General features: G+C 44.8%; 2 protein-coding genes and 1 long non-coding RNA gene across 5 annotated transcripts; 1 reads left to right on the top strand and 2 right to left on the bottom strand.

Moving 5' to 3' along the window:
* Positions 1–1,627: 1,627 nt before the first annotated feature.
* LOC106565689 (uncharacterized) lies at positions 1,628–4,608 on the bottom strand. Its single transcript, XR_001319715.2, has 3 exons — positions 4,506–4,608; positions 3,098–3,212; positions 1,628–2,668 (listed from the first exon to the last, which is right to left on the bottom strand). It is a non-coding gene; the product is annotated as an uncharacterized lncRNA (long non-coding RNA).
* Positions 4,609–4,937: 329 nt separating this feature from the next.
* Positions 4,938–9,357, top strand: cssa12h1orf50 (chromosome ssa12 C1orf50 homolog). The gene is given in 6 exon segments (NM_001141517.1): positions 4,938–5,046; positions 5,637–5,709; positions 5,711–5,753; positions 7,530–7,616; positions 7,734–7,865; positions 8,503–9,357. Coding segments are annotated over 6 exon segments (570 nt in total). The 5' UTR covers positions 4,938–4,997; the 3' UTR covers positions 8,689–9,357.
* On the bottom strand, positions 9,312–13,116 carry ap5b1 (adaptor related protein complex 5 subunit beta 1). 3 transcript variants are annotated; one of them, XM_014132962.2, is made up of 4 exons: positions 13,038–13,116; positions 12,627–12,782; positions 11,648–12,451; positions 9,312–11,491 (listed from the first exon to the last, which is right to left on the bottom strand). In XM_014132962.2, the coding sequence occupies exons 2-4, from the start codon at positions 12,762–12,764 to the stop codon at positions 9,539–9,541; spliced, it is 2,895 nt and encodes a 964-aa protein (XP_013988437.2). In that variant the 5' UTR covers positions 12,765–12,782; positions 13,038–13,116; the 3' UTR covers positions 9,312–9,538. The 3 variants fall into 3 exon arrangements, with proteins under 3 accessions (XP_013988437.2, XP_013988438.2, XP_013988435.2); XM_014132963.2 differs by having other exon boundaries at positions 12,970–13,098; XM_014132960.2 differs by having other exon boundaries at positions 12,910–13,090.
* Positions 13,117–19,213: the final 6,097 nt, after the last annotated feature.

Genomic DNA, 19,213 nt, shown 5'->3' with positions numbered 1-19,213 from the left:
CTGGCCCCTAGCCTTCTGGAGATTGGGGTCTTCTAACTGGGCCGTCCTGAACTGACCCGTGAGGATTACCGTGTCGGGAGGTCCATCTGGGGCCTCCACCTCCATAAAGGGGAGCCTGAGGTCTTCCTCGCACAGTGGCTCGCTTGCCGGAGTGGGGTCGTCTCCCTCCTCCAGGTCCGACTCGGGCCCAGTGGACACCTCTCGAGGCGGGGAGTGGGTTGTGCAGGCCACTGTCCTTTTTCCTTTTCTTCCTACCTCACGTGCGCACCACCCCAGGTCCCTCCTCCACAGTGCCTGGAAGAGAGTGCAATCTCGACCGAGGAAAATGGACATAGGCAGGTTAGGAACAGCCCCCACGTGCATCTGGCACCCCCTTGGGGTGGTTATCCTCACCGGCACAGTTGGGTACCTCTTCGTGTCCCTGTGTACACAGGACACTCACCTCCTCGTCCTCTCTTTGTGTTGTTCGTCCCCCTCACCCCATCCCCTCTCTCCGCTCGGGCCCCTCTCAGCAGGTCCAGGGTGTTCTGGTGAGTTTCCACAGCGGTCAGCAATTCCTGCAGGCTCTGGGGGTTCTGCATGCACAATGTCTTCTTCATCTCGTATGGCAGGGCCGAAGGTATCGATCCAGGACGAGCTTGTCGATCATCGGGAGGGACGGTACTTCTGTCAGTAGCCAGCCCTTGGTCAGGCGCACCAGGTCACTCATCTGAGCACGGGGGAAAAGGGTGGGGTCAAAGGCCCCGTCGTGGACCAGTTGTGCACGGTGTGCGAGGCTGAATCTATAACGGCTCAGGATCTCACGTTTGAGTCCTTCATAATTCGCGGCCTGGTCAGCCTAATTTTATGAACTAGGCCTTTATTACACTGGTCCAAGTAAAACTACTTTAAACTGCTACTTAAGTAGTTTTTTCGGGTATCTGTTCTTTACTATTTATATTTCTGACTACTTTTACTCCACTACATTCCTAAAGAAAATATGTACTTTTTACTCCCATACATTTTCCTTGACACCAAAAAGTACTTGTTATATTTAATGCTCAGGCAGGACAGAATTATTGTCCAATTCACGCACCTATCAATATAACTGTAATGGAAATTCTATGATTAAAGGTTTGACTAAATGATTTCACTCAGAAACCCTATAACCTGTTGAAATGTATTCGAAATAAGGCTATAATAATGGGTTAGAAACTATATTCTAATACTGTGTGTAAGTAAGACACTGTTACCACTTCAAAATGAGCAGGGCAGAGTTGATAAGATGACCTTGGGAAAGGAACAGGAGAAGAGGTCTCCCTAAGTTAGGGAGAGAAACAACGGCCTGGGAACAGCTAGGCTGGCAAAAGATAAGGAGACAGGTGGTCTGGGTACTGTGGAAAAATACAGCCGCCTAAAGCTGGGTGGAGTTCTCTACTGATGTAAGTTAGTGTGTGTGTGTGTGTGTGTGTGTGTGTGTGTGTGTGTGTGTGTGTGTGTGTGTGTGTGTGTGTGTGTGTGTGTGTGTTAATATAAAAGGCTTTGTACATTGTAAGGATTTTCAGAGCTGTCATAAATAAACATTTTGACCGTTGTGGGCTGGTTCTCCGTCTGCTTCATTCAACCAGAATCTTACACACTCTGGGGGGGCAGACTGAGTAGTTTAATTGAAGTTCAGTTTAAGAACATTGATAACTTAATTCACATAACAATAACGCATTGTCATTCCTACTGCCTATGATCTGTCAGATTCACTAAACACAAATACTACATGTCTAAATTATGTCTGTGTTGGAGTGTGCCCCAGTCTCTCTGTGAAAAAAGAATGAACATTGTGCCATCTGGTTTTGCTTAATATAAGGAATTTGATGTAAAGCATTTACTTTTACTCAAGTATGACAATTGAATACTTTTTCCAAATGTACTTAAGTACATTTAAAACAAGATACTTTTAGACTTTTACTCAAGTAGTATTTTACTGGGGGATTTTTACCTTTACTTGAGTCATTTTCTATTAATTTAAAGGTAAAGTATATTTACTTTTACTCAAGTATAACAATTGAGTACTTTTCACACCACTGCTCCAGTCGTTGTGTTTTTTTCCAACAGTATTAGTGAACTAGGCCTTTATTACTCCAGAAGACAGCACAGTCTGAGCGAAGAACCTTTCCTCAGCAGTTCCTTAAGTTTTCAAAAAGGCACTTGAAAGACTCAGAGCATAAGGCAAAATATTCTGTGGTCTGATGAAACAAAAATTGAACTCTTTAGCCTGAATGGAAAGCGCTATGTCTGGAGAAACCAGGCACATCTCATCACCCGTCTAACACCATCCCTACCGTGAAAAATGATGGTGGCATCATCATGCTATGTGGATGCTTTTTAGCAGCAGGGACTGGGAGACTGGTAAGGATAGAGGGAACAATGAATGGAGCCAAATACAGGCAAATCCTTGATGAGAATCCGCTTCAGAGCGCAAACGACCTTATAGTGGGTTGAAGATTTAACTTCCAACAGGACAATGACTGCAAGCATACAGCCAAAACAACACTGGAATGGCTTTGGAACAAGAGTATGAAAGTCCTTGAGTGACCCAGCCAAAGTCCAGACTTGAATCCCATTGAAAATCTGTGGAAAGACTTGAAGATTGCTGTTCACTGCCACTCCCCATCTAATTTAACTAATTTAAAATCTGCAGGGAAGAATGAGAGAAAATCCCCAAATCAGTGCAAAGCAGATAGATATACCCAAGACGACTCAAAGCTGTAATTGCGGCCAAAGGTGCTTCTAAATAGTATTGACTCAGGGTGTGAGTCAATTAATTTGCAAACATTTCTAAAGACATGTTTTTCACTTTATCATTATGGGTAATGTATGTACATTTTGAATTCAGGCTGTAACACAAAATGTGGAATAAGTCAAGGGGTATAAATACTTTCTGAAGTCACAAGAGAGGAGGTAGGCCCACCTCTTTTTATTTCACTTTTCTTTACATAACAATTGTATTATTACAAAGTCCTGTGTGATCAATATGATAAATTCTCTGGATTTTTATATTTTTTATTTGTGGCAGTCTACAGATACATGTGGTATAAACTGTAAATTGACATTAATATTGTACCTGTAACTCTCCCTGTGAGGTTGACCATGCAGTTGGATTGGAACAGTGAGGAGGCATAAGAAGATGTATTTTTTCTTGACAAAGTTGGGCTTCTTATTAGCAGGTCTCATCTCGTCTAACAAACAAAGCAATGACAAGATTATTGTAGCAATACCCATAATGCATCACAAACCCTACCAATTACCCAATTGACAATACAACTTCAATAAAGGTATGAAAAGGTATACAAACACATTGAGGTAATATATTCCACATGATAAATATCCCACATTATTACTATAAATAAATGTGATACTCACCCAGTAAATCATGTCTGGACATTTATAATTGCAAGTCCTTACAACAAGTGACGGAGGACATAAGGACAATCCTCAATCCCCCCCCCAAAAATGTTTTATTTATAATTATGTTCCGGCCCGGATGTACCATCCGCTCAAGAAAAAGTCGTCCCACAGCTGGATCTAGTTAATGATCCCTGGTGTAGGTCATCAAGAGCTTTGTGGTTGAGAGGGGACATTTGCGGTCAGCTTATTGCTGTTACAAAGATTCTGGAGGTCGGAGTCAGTTACATATGATGTAGAGGGGCTTCCTCCTGACTAGGAGGTAGCTTAGTGGTTAAAGCATTGGGCCAGTAACCGTAAAGGTTGGTGGATCGAATCCCTGAGCTGGGAATGTATAAATCTGTCGTTCTGCCCCTGTAAATAAGAATTTGTTCTTAACTGACTTGCCTAGTTAAATAAAACATATTCTTTTCACAAAGCTGAAGCAACCAGAGGAGCATATACAACTGGGAATGTGTATATGGCAGGCCCCTCAGGTTCGACAGCAGCTCCCATCTATTTTTGTGCAGTATGACTAACCTCACCTAGACTTTTGACACTTGTTACTACCCACAACCAAAATAAATGTTGGTGTCCATGACCTGGACCCGAATCTGTCACAATACACCTATGGGTTTAAATGCATAATTTGGAATGTTTTGAGTTTGTGATAAGGTGACACCCATATTATGCCATACTCTTCTGTATAGCCATATAAAACCTTTTTGAAGGAAAAATAACAAAAACTAGCACAACCTCGTCAAGAGGCAAAGCTCCCTTATAGCCTATAGACCTATTGTCCAAAATGACTAATAGGCCTATATGTTCAGTTAGGCTACATGTGGCCTTCCTACAATAGGCTGAGAAATTAGGCCTGTCAGGATGTACCATCCCTAATATTTTACATTTCAATTTTAAAGTAGATTTCTACTACATGTGCATTGAAACCTAGGAGAGAAGAGGACAGCAAATATTTTTTTCCTGTCTGGGAACAGTTCACGTTTCCACGTTCTCCACACCAGTCTCAGTCATGAGTCTTGACCACACTCATGTCAGATCCTCATTCTGTGTTTTTATTGGTTGTTTACCTTGCAGGATTTCGGTCCCACACATGATATATTTCACTGAAATTGAATTTCGTAAGATCTTTCTCCACGTTCCTTCCAAAATAGCCTATGTATGTAACAATTTTGTTACACAAGTTACACCTTCCCCTGTGTTCTAAGCCCTACAATAAAAGCCTCACTTTCACTCAATAATGACAATAAACATCCGCCAGCATGGCAATTAATTATATCTAGCGTTTAATGTGATATTTAAATTATTATTATTATTATTATAATTGTTCAACAATTATACTGAAATAACGTATTGCAATAATTTTCAGACTGGCAACTAAATAGCCTACTATTGTAGGTAGGTGGAGACGCAAGACCTTAAAACAGCCCCCTGCTGGCCAGTCAAACTTTCACACAGCACAGCACCCTGGTTACAAAACCTATTACTGAGCTCCAGTTGCAACTGGTTATTTCTGAGAGCATTTTGCTACATTGTACACCAAATTAGCTACAGTAAAGAAAATGGACAGGACAGTTAGCCTCCCGAATCAACCAGACAAAACAACCACAGGTAAGACTTCCTGCAGTGTAGCATTGATAGCTGTTTTTAATTGTTCACAATCAATGTCCTGTATAGGGTGTGAATGGAATGTTAACTTAAGTATAATTTGATACAATGTTGTAGTTGAACTCTTGAGTAGGCTTTTAATTTAGCTTGACTATTATTAGTTCTAACATTACTCCAGCTGTCCACATTCAAAGGGAATTTCTAATTACCACTAACTTTTTTTACATTACAGTTTCACATTTTACAATAGGATATTCCACAGTCCTACACCTCATTCGGTGTCAGCAATTTTGCCTACGTTTTAGCAGCTGGCTTTTGCTAAACGTGAACAGAAAGTGCTTGCTTGCAGGTCAGGAAGCAAGGCACGAGTCACCCAAAGCATGAGATGTGGAGCCGGTTATGTATTCTAGTCAGTCTGGGTGAGATTATTTGGGGAGGAGAGGCCAGACATTTAAGGCTTCAGGCCTACGTAAATGGGTGTTGCAATCAGTAAATCCATGTAGACTAGCAGAAAGCTTCACAAAAATGTCTAGCTTTGTCACCTTTCCTCAGTTTGTGTTATGCAAGTTTCAAGTGTCCCTGTGTGTTTGCAGTGCAGTTGGTGGAGAGCAGCAGCAATCCCAATGGGCTGGAACTAGTCAGCTCCTACCAGACGAACAGGGTGGGGAGACCCCATGGACCTGGTTGCTCTGGCAACACAAGTACAGAGGGTAATTAAATGAATGGCATTGCAATGATCCTAATGGAATAATGATAAGGATGATCATAGTAAGCAGACTGTCATGTACAGTGGCCTGCGAAGGTATTCACCCCCTTGGCATTTTTCCTATTTTGTTGCCTTAAAATAAATGTTTTGGGGGGGGTTGTATCATTTGATTTACACAACATGCCTACCACTTTGAAGATGCAAAATATTTTTATTGTGTAACAATAAGACAAACAGAACTTGAGCGTGCATAACCATTCACCCCCCCAAAGTCAATACTTTGTAGAGCCACCTTTGGCAGTATTTACAGCTGCAAGTCTCTTGGGGTATGTCTAAGCTTGGCACATCTAGCCACTGGGATTCTTGCCCATTCTTCGAGGCAAAACTACTCCAAGTTGGATGCGTTCCGCTGGTCTACAGCAATCTTTAAGTCATACCACAGATTCTCAAATGGATTGAGGTCTGGGCTTTGACTAGGCCATTCCAAGACATTTAAATGTTTCCCCTTAAACCACTCAAGTGCTGCTTTAGCAGTATGCTTAGGGTCATTGTCCTGCTGGAAGGTGAACCTCCGTCCCAGTCTCAAATCTTTGGAAGACTGAAAGAGGTTTCCCTCAAGAATTTCTCTGTAGTTGGCGCCATCATCATTCCTTCAATTCTGACCAGTTTCCCAGTCCATGCTGATGGAAAAACATCCCCACAGCATGATGCTGCCACCACCATGCTTCACTTTTGGTATGATCTTCTCGGTGTGATGAGAGGTGTTGGGTTTGTGCCAGACAGTGTTTTCCTTGATGGCCAAAAAGCTCAAATTTAGTCTCATCTGACCAGAGTACCTTCTTCCATATGTTTGGGGAGTCTCCCACATGCCCTTTGGCGAACACCAAACGTGTTTGCTTATTTTTTTATTTTAAGCAATGGCTTTTTTTTCCTGGCCACTCTTCCGTAAAGCCCAGCTCTGTGGAGTGTACGGCTTATAGTGGTCTATGGAGAGATAGTTGAATCTCTGAGGTGGAGCTTTGCAGCTTCTTCACGGTTGTCTTTGGTCTCTTTGTTGCCTCTCTGATTAATGCCCTCCTTGCCTGGGCTATGAATTTTGGTGGACGGCCCTCTCTTGGCAGGTTTGTTGTGGTGCCATATTCTTTCCCTTTTTTAATAATGGATTTAAAGGTGCTCTGTGGTATGTTCGAAGATTCAGATTTTTTTTTTAGAACCCATCCCTGATCTGTACTTCTCCACAACTTTGTCCCTGACCTGTTTGGAGAGCTCCTTGGTCTTCATGGTACTGCTAGCTTGGTGGTGTTACAGACTCTGGGGCCTTTCAGAACAGGTGTATATATATCACTGAGATCATATGACACTTAGATTGCACACAGGTCGACTTTATTTAACTAATTATGTGACTTCTGAAGGTAATTGGTTGCACTAGATCTTATTTAGGGGCTTCATAGCAAAGGGGGTGAATACCTATGACTTTTAAAAAATATATATATTTTTCACTTCACCAATTTGGACTATTATGTGTCCATTACACGAAATCCACATAAATCCATTTAAATTACAGGTTGTAATGCAACAAAATAGGAAAAATGCCAAGGTGGATGAATACTTTTGCAAGGCACTGTACAAACCCCTGGTGTTGCCAGTACCATTCCCCTGCCAACTGAGCCATTCTGAACCTTAACTTTGGTTTGATGTCGTCCCATAAAGAATGTATCATAATGATGAAGACATTCTGTTTGAGATTTACCTTGTTTGGTTACCTGTGTTTGGTTCCTAGGGAGATGACTTTGTCAGAGCCAACGCCTGCAACAGACTGACAGTCATTGCTGATCAAATTAGATATCTGCAGGAACAAGCCAGAAAGGTGATGGCTTATATTTGACTTTATGTAACCAATCTATGTAATTCATATAGGGAAAGAATTAAGTAGCATTAGTGATGCCAGTTGGTTTGATCTGAATGTTTTTGTTCTCTGGTGTAGGTTTTAGAGGATGCCAAGAAGGACGCTGAGCTGCACCACGCTGCATGTAATGTAGTCAAGAAGCCAGGGAACATGTATTACCTGTACAAGCGGCCCTCCGGACAGAAATACTTCTCTATCCTCTCGCCTCAGGTAAGCACATCACACCTGGGCGGCTTTCAGCAGGGCACAATACTTTGGAGCGTTCAGATATTGCAACACTTCTAAAATTCCAATCACCCGGGAAAGCCCCCCGCACATACAGCAGCTGAAAGACTGAGTAACTGTTACAGAACGTCTACCACCATGTGGTGCATAATGATATGAGTTGGGACATTTAGATGCTCAAAGTCTGCATGTGACCCTGAAGGGAGTTGATAATATTCTCTTTAGCCGGTTAGAGGTGGCGCTGACTGACCACTTGGGTGTTTGTGTGCACGCGCATTGGCCACAGCATGGTTGTGTAAGCACAGTAGCACACACAGGAGAACATTTCATGGATATAGGAAGATTAACATAGTCCCACTTTAATTTGAATATAGGAAAGAAACAGCCCATTGGGTGTCTGCCAAACCCATAACCCTTTTAGCAAAAGATGGTGCTAATATTTACTCTACTGGTCACTCAATGACTGGTGTAGGTCCACTACAATTTCTACTATCTCCTCAGAAAAAGCCTAGTGGCGCAAGGCTGGAAGTACCTTTTTTATGCTGACCCAACACCACTACACTTCTTTTTGGCTTCTTTTATCAAATTGCGTAATGGCCTCTCACCCATCTCTCATTTGAAGGACTGGGGTGCCGGCTGCCCTCACCAGCCTTGTGGTGCGTTCAAGCTTCAATACGACATGTCCTGGACCCCTATAGATGACGTGGCGAAGAAGGACGCTGAAATCGCCATCATGGACAAAATCCTGAGCCAGCAGACAGCCCTGCCTCCTTGCTTAGAGCCCAACTTTGAGAACATCTCAAAGTAGAGCTGGAACAGGACTGTCTTAAATGGGCCACATTGAGTGGCATTCAATGGTCTTAATGGACATACAGGGACAGATTTAATAGCTTGAGAAACATTAGCTAACTTGGGGAAGGCAAAAATGTGTTTTGTAACAATTCATTTATCTGGTGCAAACTTTTAGGCAAGCTCAGTAAATCTGGTCCCATTAGGGATTTAATGTGAAACTTAAGTCATACAGAACTGTTTTATTGTGTGGAATCCTTCATTGTGTCAGACGGTTGAGTGCGGTCTTCAAACTGGCCAAATGGGAAATATCCCATGTACAATAGCATTAGGAACCAATTCAAGGTTCTAAATACTTTCTAGTTTTGCACCAAAGGTCTTTCAAGGAATGCATTTGATTTACTTAAATTAAAGCATATTCCTTTTCACACAATGTAAAAATGTTGTTCTGCTATTTCACTCAAATGACCAGCTCTAATAATAGATTTGTGTCCATGTCTTAATTCTATTTTCATGGGGGAACAGGCAACCTGTCATAATTTGGAGAAAATGCATTTTCGGTTTTTGGGACCTGCAAAATAATTGTAATAAAATATTTAAGTATGGAATGTTTGTGTTAAGCATGAGGTTAACAAGCAGAAGTCAGTCACGCATTGACTTTATTTAGAAGTTAAATTAAAATGTTTTCAAAAATCCATGATTCAAATGATCAGTTTACTGAGTGCAGCTTAGAAACATTGTCATAAGTAAATGCATCACGCAACATTTCAAAAGCAGACAAAAGGAAGCACTGAAATCAGACAAGTGTTAAAAGGGCATTATTTCATAAAAACAAGCCATCTCTTTTATGGAGCCCACCACTTTCAGAATCAGACATCACCATTGACTTGCTGTGTGCTGTGAATCTCTTTGGTAATGTCCTCTAGATAAGAGTTAATATAAGGCAGAAGCTTCCAGTTATCTGTAGCAATATGAACCTGGACGGCATCCTCCTCTGTGATAACCTTCAGCAGCACGTGAGACTGGGGTGGGAGGAAGAACAGCACTTTACACCTGCCTTTATCCAAGTCTGAGACCAGATATCTCTGAAAGTGCTTCTCCACCAGCTCACCCACAGCCGACTCCTCCAACTGATCACAGAACAGGCTAGTTGCAGCATTGGTCAAATCCCCCTCAGACTGCTCTGAGCATATTTCACCCCAGATCCCCTCAAACACCCTCTGCTTCTTTTCCCTGGCCCACCCTAGGGGTGCGAGGAGGGGCAGAAACACCTCAGGGAAGGCCACATGTAGGTCTGCCAGCGGGGAGTGCCAGGAGAGGCCGTCCTCCGTGGTGAAGATGGCGCTAGCTCTCAGGGTGGTGTGGTACGGCTGCTTGGGCTTCAGCCTCAGCCTCACTGTAGGGGGCTTCCTGGTCCTGAACAGGCAAGGCACGCTGATGTCACTCACTTCCTCATAGTGGCCATCCGTGAGGTCAAAGTGCAAGCGGATGCTGAAGAGCTTGTCAAAATGGGGGTCGTGAACTCCAGTGTGTGTGAGGTGGTATTGGAGGGTGATTTCAGAGGCGAAGCTGGAACTCTCGAACTGGGCTCTGTAGTCCTCTATCCCACCCTGTCCTGGGGAACTCTCAGTCTCACAGGCTGGTTCACTGTCTGGTTTATGCTCTGGTTTGCATTCATCTGGTTCATGTTTGTCCAGTTTGACCAGCCTCAGCAGCGGTCGCTCTGTCTGGTGCACGGTCAGACCGCTGGTCAGTTCCTCGGTCTCGCCCATGATGGCAGACAGCGAGCGCACTTTGGCCTGCCGCCCCCTTTCTGTTCCCCTCTGTGCCAACACCCCAGCCAGCTTCTCCTGGGAGAGAGTGGTGAGGAGGGTGTAGTACAAGCGGGCGTGGTCCTGGATGTCTGTTTCACCATAATGACAGGTGAGGTGCTGTAGGAGATCAGCCAGCGGTGTGAGAAGGGAGTCCAAGCTGGGGTGCAGGAGCAGGCGTCGACACACCCCCAGCACACCGTTCCCCAGACGCCAGTCCCCGCTCACACACAGCGCGGATGAAGAGGAAGTGATGACGCACAGCAGAAAGTTGAGAGTGGCCCTCTGGAGGACTTCCCCTTCCTCTGCCACGCGGGCCAGGATCCTGAGGTGCCAGCGGAGGTCTTGCAGGGTGAGCTGGGACAGCGGGGCCTCTGTGATGGTTCTTTGCAGGCCTCTAAGCAGTGCCACAGCCCAGCCTGACTCCTCCAGCCGGTCCTGGGTCCGGTCAGCCAGGTTGATGAAGTGAGGGGCCAGCTGAGTGCGTCTGAGGTACAGGTCACACAGCTTCTGAGACAGGTCCTCAGAGTAGCGCTCCACGTGGCAGAAGTGAAGGAGAAAGAGGAAGGAAGCCCTGAAGAAGGTCACCACCATCTCCCTACTGGCCTGGTTCTCCACGATACGGAGAAGGGAGGTCAGGTGATCGTACAGGTAGGCCAGGCCTCTCCCCCCCTGTCCCTCCCTGTCTTCTTCTCCTTCCTCCAGGTAGACCAGAGAGAGTAGGTTCAGTCTAGCCAGCATGCTGACACTATCATTGAACACAGTGGGCACTAGGGCTGCGGCCAGCCGAGGGGTCAAGAGCACAGGCAGGCTCTCGTCGCCACTGCTGATTGGTCGGTTCTCTGGGAAGTGCAGGATGCAGTCCATGTAGAAGAGCTTCTCAGGCGTGCTCAGTAGGGGGTGTTGGGACAGGCCGACGAGACGCTTTAGAAGGAAGGCTTCATCCTCTGCGCTGAACAGGCTGTCTGTGAAAGCAGCCTTCATCAGCAGAGTGGTATGCAGAAGACACACCTGCAACAACAAGAGAGATTAAACAATGCGGTCACAAATCTTAAGATTTTACAGCTAGGTTTGATAATGTTCTACCACAGCACAAGCATGGTTAGATCTGTGGATAATCTGCCATTTCTTCCATAACTCATCCTAGACAAGTCGACTGCTACTAACCTTGCATGTGCCCAATAGACGCAGCAGCTGTGCCCTGAATATCGTCGGGGAGACGGCGGGCACCATGGCAAGCACCTCCACCAGACATCGCAGCAGGGCAGCCTGGGATAGGGATGTGAGCAGGTAGGACTCCTCTAGGAGGGAGGAGAGTAGCGATCTCAGCTCTTTACAGTCTAGGCCCGTCTGCAGGGAAGGAACCTTTCCCATGGGGCCCAGAGTGAGGGGCGAGAAGAGGGCCAAGTCTGAGTGTGACACAGAGTTCGGGTGTGCGGAGTCTGCACCCTCCCCCCACACAAACCCCTCGTTGCTCCCCAGTGCAGCCTTCAGGTCTCCAGCCCCAGCCCCTTTCTGCTGGGTGAGTAGATACACAGCATTCCTCAGTGCCAGGGCATGGAGCCCCGTGTAGGCCTGGTGAAGCCTGGAGTTTTCCTGCTGCCTCAGGCTGCTCAGGAGCTCTAAGCGTTGGGATAGTAGGCCCGGGAGGCAAGCCTCCAGCTCCCTCAGGCAGTCGCAGGCTGTTGTCCTCAGGGGGTGTAATGCAGCCCCAGCCTGCGCGTCGTTGGTGTCCTGGGCCATCTGTAAGAGAAGGTCCAGGAAGTCTTGGGAGGCGCTGGTGTGAGAGCTAACACAGCAGGAGCAGAGGAGCACGGAGGTGAGGGCCAGGAGGACGTTGCAGCGGAGCGGGAGGGATTTGGGGGAGCACTGGGCAAACACAGACATGAGCTCCAGGGCGGTCTCCTCGCCCACAGAGACAGAGGGGCACAGCAGAGTAGGGTGCTCAAGTAGCGGGGACAACAGCAGGACCTGAGGCAGGCGGAACAGAGGACATAATGCAGTTTAGTGGTTTAACGTTTAAACACTTTAATAATGAAAGTGCCTCCCTCCATAGCAAATGCTCTGGAACTTCCTGTGGATACATACATAGGAAGGGACCCGGGAGGCTTCAATACAATAATTGTGCCCTGAAAACGTAATGTACCTTGATTTGGTCACTGGCCCTGTCATCTCGCAGCTCGTGCAGGACCTCAGCGAGGAAGATGTCCGATGTCGTGCTGCACAAGAACTGGGACGGGCTGCGCAAGAATGCGGAGATCCTCTCGGGCCAGTTCGCTGACATGGTTGAACCGAATATAGCCTACAGGTAAAAAAATACTTACTTTATTGCACAACGTCTCTGTTTAGGTAAAGTTGGTAGCCTACGACCAGAGGTACCACTACAACTTTGATTACGGTCTGCGAAATCAGGCAACGTTTTTCTAGACCTTCAAAACAATGTGTTGTGATGTCTTCAAAGCGGTTGTCATCCGTATTTCACAGCATACCTTTTTATGTGCAATCACACCACACCGACGGTTGTTATTATTATCACATAGCTAGCTTCTATACGTACTCATCTGCGTATGTTCACCTCATCGGCACAAACGGTCATCACACTTTTAGAGATGTTTCACTTCCTTGTCTTAGTAGTCATGTGATCAAATATCACATGGCGCTACGTGTGCTTCAAAATAAAGGTAGCCATTGACATGGCAGCGGCCCTTGGGCTAGATAATTCGTCTTAGCATGAACATTGAGGGCTTCATTTTAAAGTTAACTGGGTGGGGATTCCTATGGGTTGTGAGCGTTCCGCCAATGATAAGAGCGTTGTCTTCTTCAAATTGGGTTTCCTAAGGTTTGTAAATGGCTTTAAGATATTGCACTGTTGAGGAGAACTTGCAATATATACACACGTTTTACTTAACTAGGCAAGTCAGTTAAGAACACATTCTTATTTACAATGACGCCCTACCAAAAGGCAAACGGCCTCCTTTATAAATAAGCATCAACCAGTGGGTCTTGTGACGGGTATACAGAGATTACTAGTTTACAGAGTGCAGTGATGTGGCCGAATGGTAAAGAACATCTAGCCGCTCGAGAGCACCCTTACCTGCCGAACTATAAATTACGTCTCCATAATCTAGCATGGGTAGGATGGTCATCTGAATCCTGGTTAGTTTGGCTGCTGGGGTGAAAGAGGAGCAATTATGATATTTATTTATTTATTTATTTATACAACCTTTATTTAACTAGGCAAGTCAGTTAAGAACAAATTCTTATTTACAATGACGCCTGGCAAAAGGCCTCCAGTGGGGACAGGGACAGGGCCTGGGATTAAAAATAAATAATAAAATACAATATAAATATTGGATGAGACAACACAACACTACATAAGACAACATTGCAAGGCAGCAACACATGACAACACAGCATGGTAGCAACACAACATGGCAGCAGCACAAAACATGATACAAACATCATTGGGCACAGCCAACAGCACAAAGGTCGAGAAGGTAGAGACAACAATAGAACACACAAAGCAGCCACAACTGTCAGCAAGAGTGTCCATGATTGAGTCCTTGAATGGAGGGAGATAAAACTGTCCCGCTTGAGTGTTCGTTGCAGCTCGTTGCAGTTGCAACGAACTGAAAAGAGGAGCGAACCAGGGATGTGTGTGCTTTGGGGACCCCCAACAGAATGTGACTGGCAGAACGGGTGTTGTACATGGAGGATGAGGGCTGCAGTAGACATCCCAGACAGGGGGAGTGAGACCTAGGATAGAGGAAACCAAGTCTAGATTAAATCTTATCCTGCAGCTTTGATATGTGCTGAGAGAAGGACAGTGTACTGTCTAGCCATACTCCCAAGTACTTGTATGAGGTGACAACCTCAAGCTCTAAACCCTCAGAGGTAGTAATCACACCTGTGGGGAGAGGGGCATTGCACTGTTGAGGAGAGCTTGCAAGTAAGCATTGCACTGTGCCGTTTACACCCTTTTGTAGGCCTCCCAAGTGGCACAGCGGTCTAAGACCCGGGTTCGATCCCGTACTGTATCACAACTGGCCGTGACGGAGAGTCACATAGTGCGGCACACAATTGGTCCAGCGTCTTCTGAGTTAGGGGAGGGTTTGGCCTGGTAGGCAGTCATTGTAAATAAGAACTTGTTCTTAACTGACTTGCCTGGTTAAATAAATTACCCTGTGCATGTGACCAATAAACTTTGATTTGAGGACTCCAGCACTGCAGGTGGCATGAAAATCACCAAAATTAGTTTTACTTTTATTTTATTTTAATGTATTTACTCGAAGGAAGAATAAAGCCAGCTACTATAAAATGGCGATAGAGGAAAAGTGGGGGTAACATTAGCTCTACTTACTTTCTGCATACATTGTTTGTTGTAGCTTATATCCCCATGTTTCTATTCCAGATAATTTGCTCTAAAAGTAATACATACTTGAGGAGCATAGATCTGTGCTGGGAAAGGTCTTATTATGCCCAACAGGTAAAATAGTAAACCTTGAAAGAGAATAAACAAAATGAAACTTGATTGCAAACAAAATATCATTATATGTTGCTTGTTTGTTTTTTGCTTAACCTCTATGCGTCCCACCTACGTAACAGCCACTGGCAGCCTGTGGCGCGATTTTCAAAACGTTAAAAATCCTATTACTTCAATTTCTCAAACATATGACTATTTTACAGCTATTTAAAGACAAGACTCTCGTTAATCTAACCACACTGTCCGATTTCAAAAAGGCTTTACAACGAAAGCAAAACATTAGATTATGTCAGCAGAGTACCAAGCCAGAAATAATCAGACACCCATTTTTCAAGCCAGCATATAATGTCACCAAAACCCAGAAGACAGCTAAATGCAGCACTCACCTTTGATGATCTTCATCAGATGACAACCCTAGGACATTATGTTATACAATACATGCATGTTTTGTTCAATCAAGTTCATATTTATATCAAAAACCAGCTTTTTACATTAGCATGTGACGTTCAGAACTAGCATACCCCCGCAAACTTCCGGGGAATTCGCTAACATTTTACTAAATTACTCACGATAAACGTTCACAAAAAGCATAACAATTATTTTAAGAATTATAGATACAGACCTCCTCTATGCACTCGATATGTCCGATTTTAAAATAGCTTTTGGTGAAAGCACATTTTGCAATATTCTAAGTACATAGCCCAGGCATCACGGGCTCGCTATTTAGACACCCGGCAAGTTTAGCACTCACCATAATCATATTTACTATTATAAAAGTTTGATTACCTTTTGTTGTCTTCGTCAGAATGCACACCCAGGACTGCTACTTCAATAACAAATGTTGGTTTGGTCCAAAATGATCCATCGTTATATCCGAATAGCGGCGTTTTGTTCGTGCGTTCCAGACACTATCCGAAATAGTAAAGAAGTGTCGCGCGCATGGCGCAATTCGTGACAATAAAATTCTAAATATACCATTACCGTACTTCGAAGCATGTCAACCGCTGTTTGAAATCAATTTTTACGACATTTTTCTCGTAGAAAAGCGATAATATTCCGACAGGGAATCTCCTTTTCGGCAAACAGAGGAAAAAAATCACAAAGGCGGGGGCGGTCGGGTCACGCGCATAAGCCCAGTGTCCCTTGATCGGCCACTTGAGAAAGGCGATAATGTGTTTCAGCCTGGGGCTGGAATGACGACATTCTGTTTTTTCCCGGGCTCTGAGCGCCTATGGACGACGTGGGAAGTGTCACGTTCGAGCAGAGATCCTTAGTAAATGATAGAGATGGAAAAGAAGTTCAAGAAATGGTCAGACAGGCCACTTCCTGTAAAGGAATCTCTCAGGTTTTGACCTGCCATTTGAGTTCTGTTATACTCACAGACACCATTCAAACAGTTTTAGAAAATTTAGGGTGTTTTCTATCCATATGTAATAAGTATATGCATATTCTAGTTACTGGGTAGGAGTGGTAACCAGATTAAATCGGGTATGTTTTTTATCCAGCCGTGTCAATACTGCCCCCTAGCCCTAACAGGTTAAGAAACTTTGAGATTTCTATTCTGAAAGTGCTATAGAAGTTAATTATTAAAATATTGTTATATTTGTTTTACTGTCAGACTTCAGCCACACCTGTTGAGTGTGGCTGGTGGCCCCACTGCCCTGAGAAAAGCCCTGACTTCTGGAGATTAGGTTTTCAGGACTGTCATGACAGCTGTCACTCTAAGTGTGTCAGCTTGTCACATGTAACTGCGTGACTGGACCCTCCTCCTGCGTAAACTTCTGGTTTATCCAGAACTCTGAGTCATACTTTGACAGTCAGTTCCCTCTCCTTCATGGAGAACTTCTTGTGATCTGTTCTGCAGAAAAAGCCCCGATGGAGTTCATGGCTTTGCATGGCCCAGAACAAGCTTGCTCCTCATGTCACCATAGAGGACATGAAGCATTGCCTTACCTCACAGGTGAGAGGAGCCTTCATTGAGAGGTGAGTCTATAGCATTTCATAATCCCAATGTACATTGTGTGAGTATCAGTTATCAGGTGTAGTTTATTGGAAGGTGGAAGCAGTAAGACAGCTGAGAAGCAGTTAACATGATTACTTTTTTTGCATCTTCGGGTTTCAGAAATAAATCAGGGAAGACAGGGATCTCTGCATTGATGAGCTGGTAAGTTGAGCTTTTTAGCTGTTGAGCTCATTAGTCAGAGCCTGTTGCATTGACACATTGTGATAATAGGCTTGTCCAGGAGGGGGCTTGGGTGGAGTTGGTTTTAATTAAAATATTCTCTGATGTGATAGTGATTTTTTTTAATTTTTACTTTGGAGTCTCTCTTGCACAGTGTTGGGAGGTGAACACTCACCTGAAGCTTCATGAGATGGAGCTGGTACAGGATGAGGTGTTTGTAGTTTGCACTGCATCGCAAGGCGACAGCACATCCTTTCAGCCACTGCATGGCCTTGGAGGGTCACTATGTTCCTCCCTTTTCTCTCTTAACCTGAGTCGGTCACTTCACATGTGTTTATTAGCTAGTAATTTATGCACATTAGTTCCTTTGTTCCCTATTTGTAAGCCTCTGTAGTGTTCATAGTCTCTAAATGTGTTGCCTTTATTTTCTGTCTTGTTGTAGCATAAACGCTGCAAGTAGAGTGCAGACTGTGGCTCAAAAGGAACCTTCTGGGTTTGCGACCAGAATCATGCTCCAAGGGGCCATTGAGGACATCATTAGTGATTTGACCTACCATCCAGCCTCACGTCTACAGAGTGCATCTGAGGTAGTGGTGGAAATCGTGACCAGTCTGATTCTCAGCATTGGAGCCAACCCTGTAAACAAAGACGCCTCTGAGGGAGAGGGATCTACCAACATGGCACTGGTCGACCTGATAATGTGGGTGGGGATCTCTGTGCTGCAAGACCTTTCTGGTAGCCTGCAGATCACAGATGCGTTCAATGATATGAAGCAGCTACAGATCCTCTACTCCAGGCCTGTGGGCGTCAGGATTGTGCATGCCATACTTGATGACCTGCTGAGTGTGGCTGGTGGCCCCACTGCCCTGAGAAAAGCCCTGACTGCTGGAGATTAGGTTTTCGGGACTGTCATGACAGCTGTCACTCTAAGTGTGTCAGCTTGTCACATGTAACTGCGTGACTGGACCCTCCTCCTGCGTAAACTTCTGGTTTGTCCAAAACTCTTGAGTCGTAAGTTCCCTCTTCTTCTTGGAAAACGTCTTGCGATTGGTTCTACAACCCTGCACAGCATTGTGACCAAACTGCTAGGAAAAATATACTCTGATGCACCAAGTGAGGATGCCACACTCATCCTTAAGGACTGGCCCTTTCTGGATGATCTGGAGAACCACCTGTCTGCTGTCCTTGGAATATCAGTGGCCAGTGAAGAAACACAGGCCAACTTCCACTTGAAACCAGCAGAGGTGAAAGAGATTGTCTCCTCTAAGAGCCAAATGGTGTCCAGAGACATCACCTGTCTGATTGTGAGAGCTATGAAGGTCTTTCCCAGTGGCTACTGTGGAAGATACCCTGTGAGACATGGTGACTGGGGAGCCACTGCAGAGTGGATGAGCACAACGCTGTGAACGACTGGACCCTAATGTCCACTGGAACTGTTCCCAATGCCCTCTTTATGCACCTCATTGACACATTTGTGTATAACATCTTTGCAATTGACCCTGTCATGACAGTGAATGGTGAAGATGTGAGGAAGCACTTTTGTTGGCACGTCAACTTTGGGTTGTTACCCAAGACAAGTTCTCCAAAGCTCCAAAGAGCAAGGCTCTCCTGCGAGCCTTGAAAAAAATGACCAGATTGTGAAGAAAACATAGGCCAGGTTGACTGAGCTGGTAGATAAGCTCTATGTTGCAGCATTCCCTGCAAACCAACTTTCTATTGATGCCTTTATGGAGGACAAGGAGCTGTGCTGATGTCACCGAAATGGTTGTAGAAAAGTTGATGTCACTGGACCCAATCAGTGTTCTCCGATCCCATGGTTGTTGGATCAGAGTTCATCAGTGAAAGAGTAAGCTCTCTGTGAATACAATTAGTTTGTCACACAAATGCAGTGAGCTACAACTGTAGTGTAATTTGTCTGTTTACAGCGTGGAGGAGCAGACATTTCTGCCTCATCATGTACACTTTGTAGATCATTGACACAGGAGGACCTCTCAAGTGGGTAAACAAATCAATTGTACACCCTCTCGAAAGAGTATTGTAGATGGAGGTGTATGCTAAAAATACTTCT

The sequence above is a fragment of the Salmo salar genome, chromosome ssa12 (assembly GCF_905237065.1).
Source record: "Salmo salar chromosome ssa12, Ssal_v3.1, whole genome shotgun sequence".
NCBI classification, from domain to species: Eukaryota; Metazoa; Chordata; class Actinopteri; order Salmoniformes; family Salmonidae; genus Salmo; species Salmo salar.
This window is presented reverse-complemented; position numbering and strand designations above follow the sequence as displayed.

What these genes read in the sequence shown, in the direction of transcription:
- ap5b1 (XM_014132960.2), bottom strand. Translation starts at nt 12,951, where the DNA reads ATGACAACCGCTTTGAAGACATCACAACACATTGTTTTGAAG. An exon ending in CACAACACATTGTTTTGAAG is followed by an intron (nt 12,783 to 12,909) that starts GTCTAGAAAAAC and finishes TTTTACCTGTAG; the next exon opens with GCTATATTCGGTTCAACCAT. An exon ending in GGGCCAGTGACCAAATCAAG is followed by an intron (nt 12,452 to 12,626) that starts GTACATTACGTT and finishes CGCCTGCCTCAG; the next exon opens with GTCCTGCTGTTGTCCCCGCT.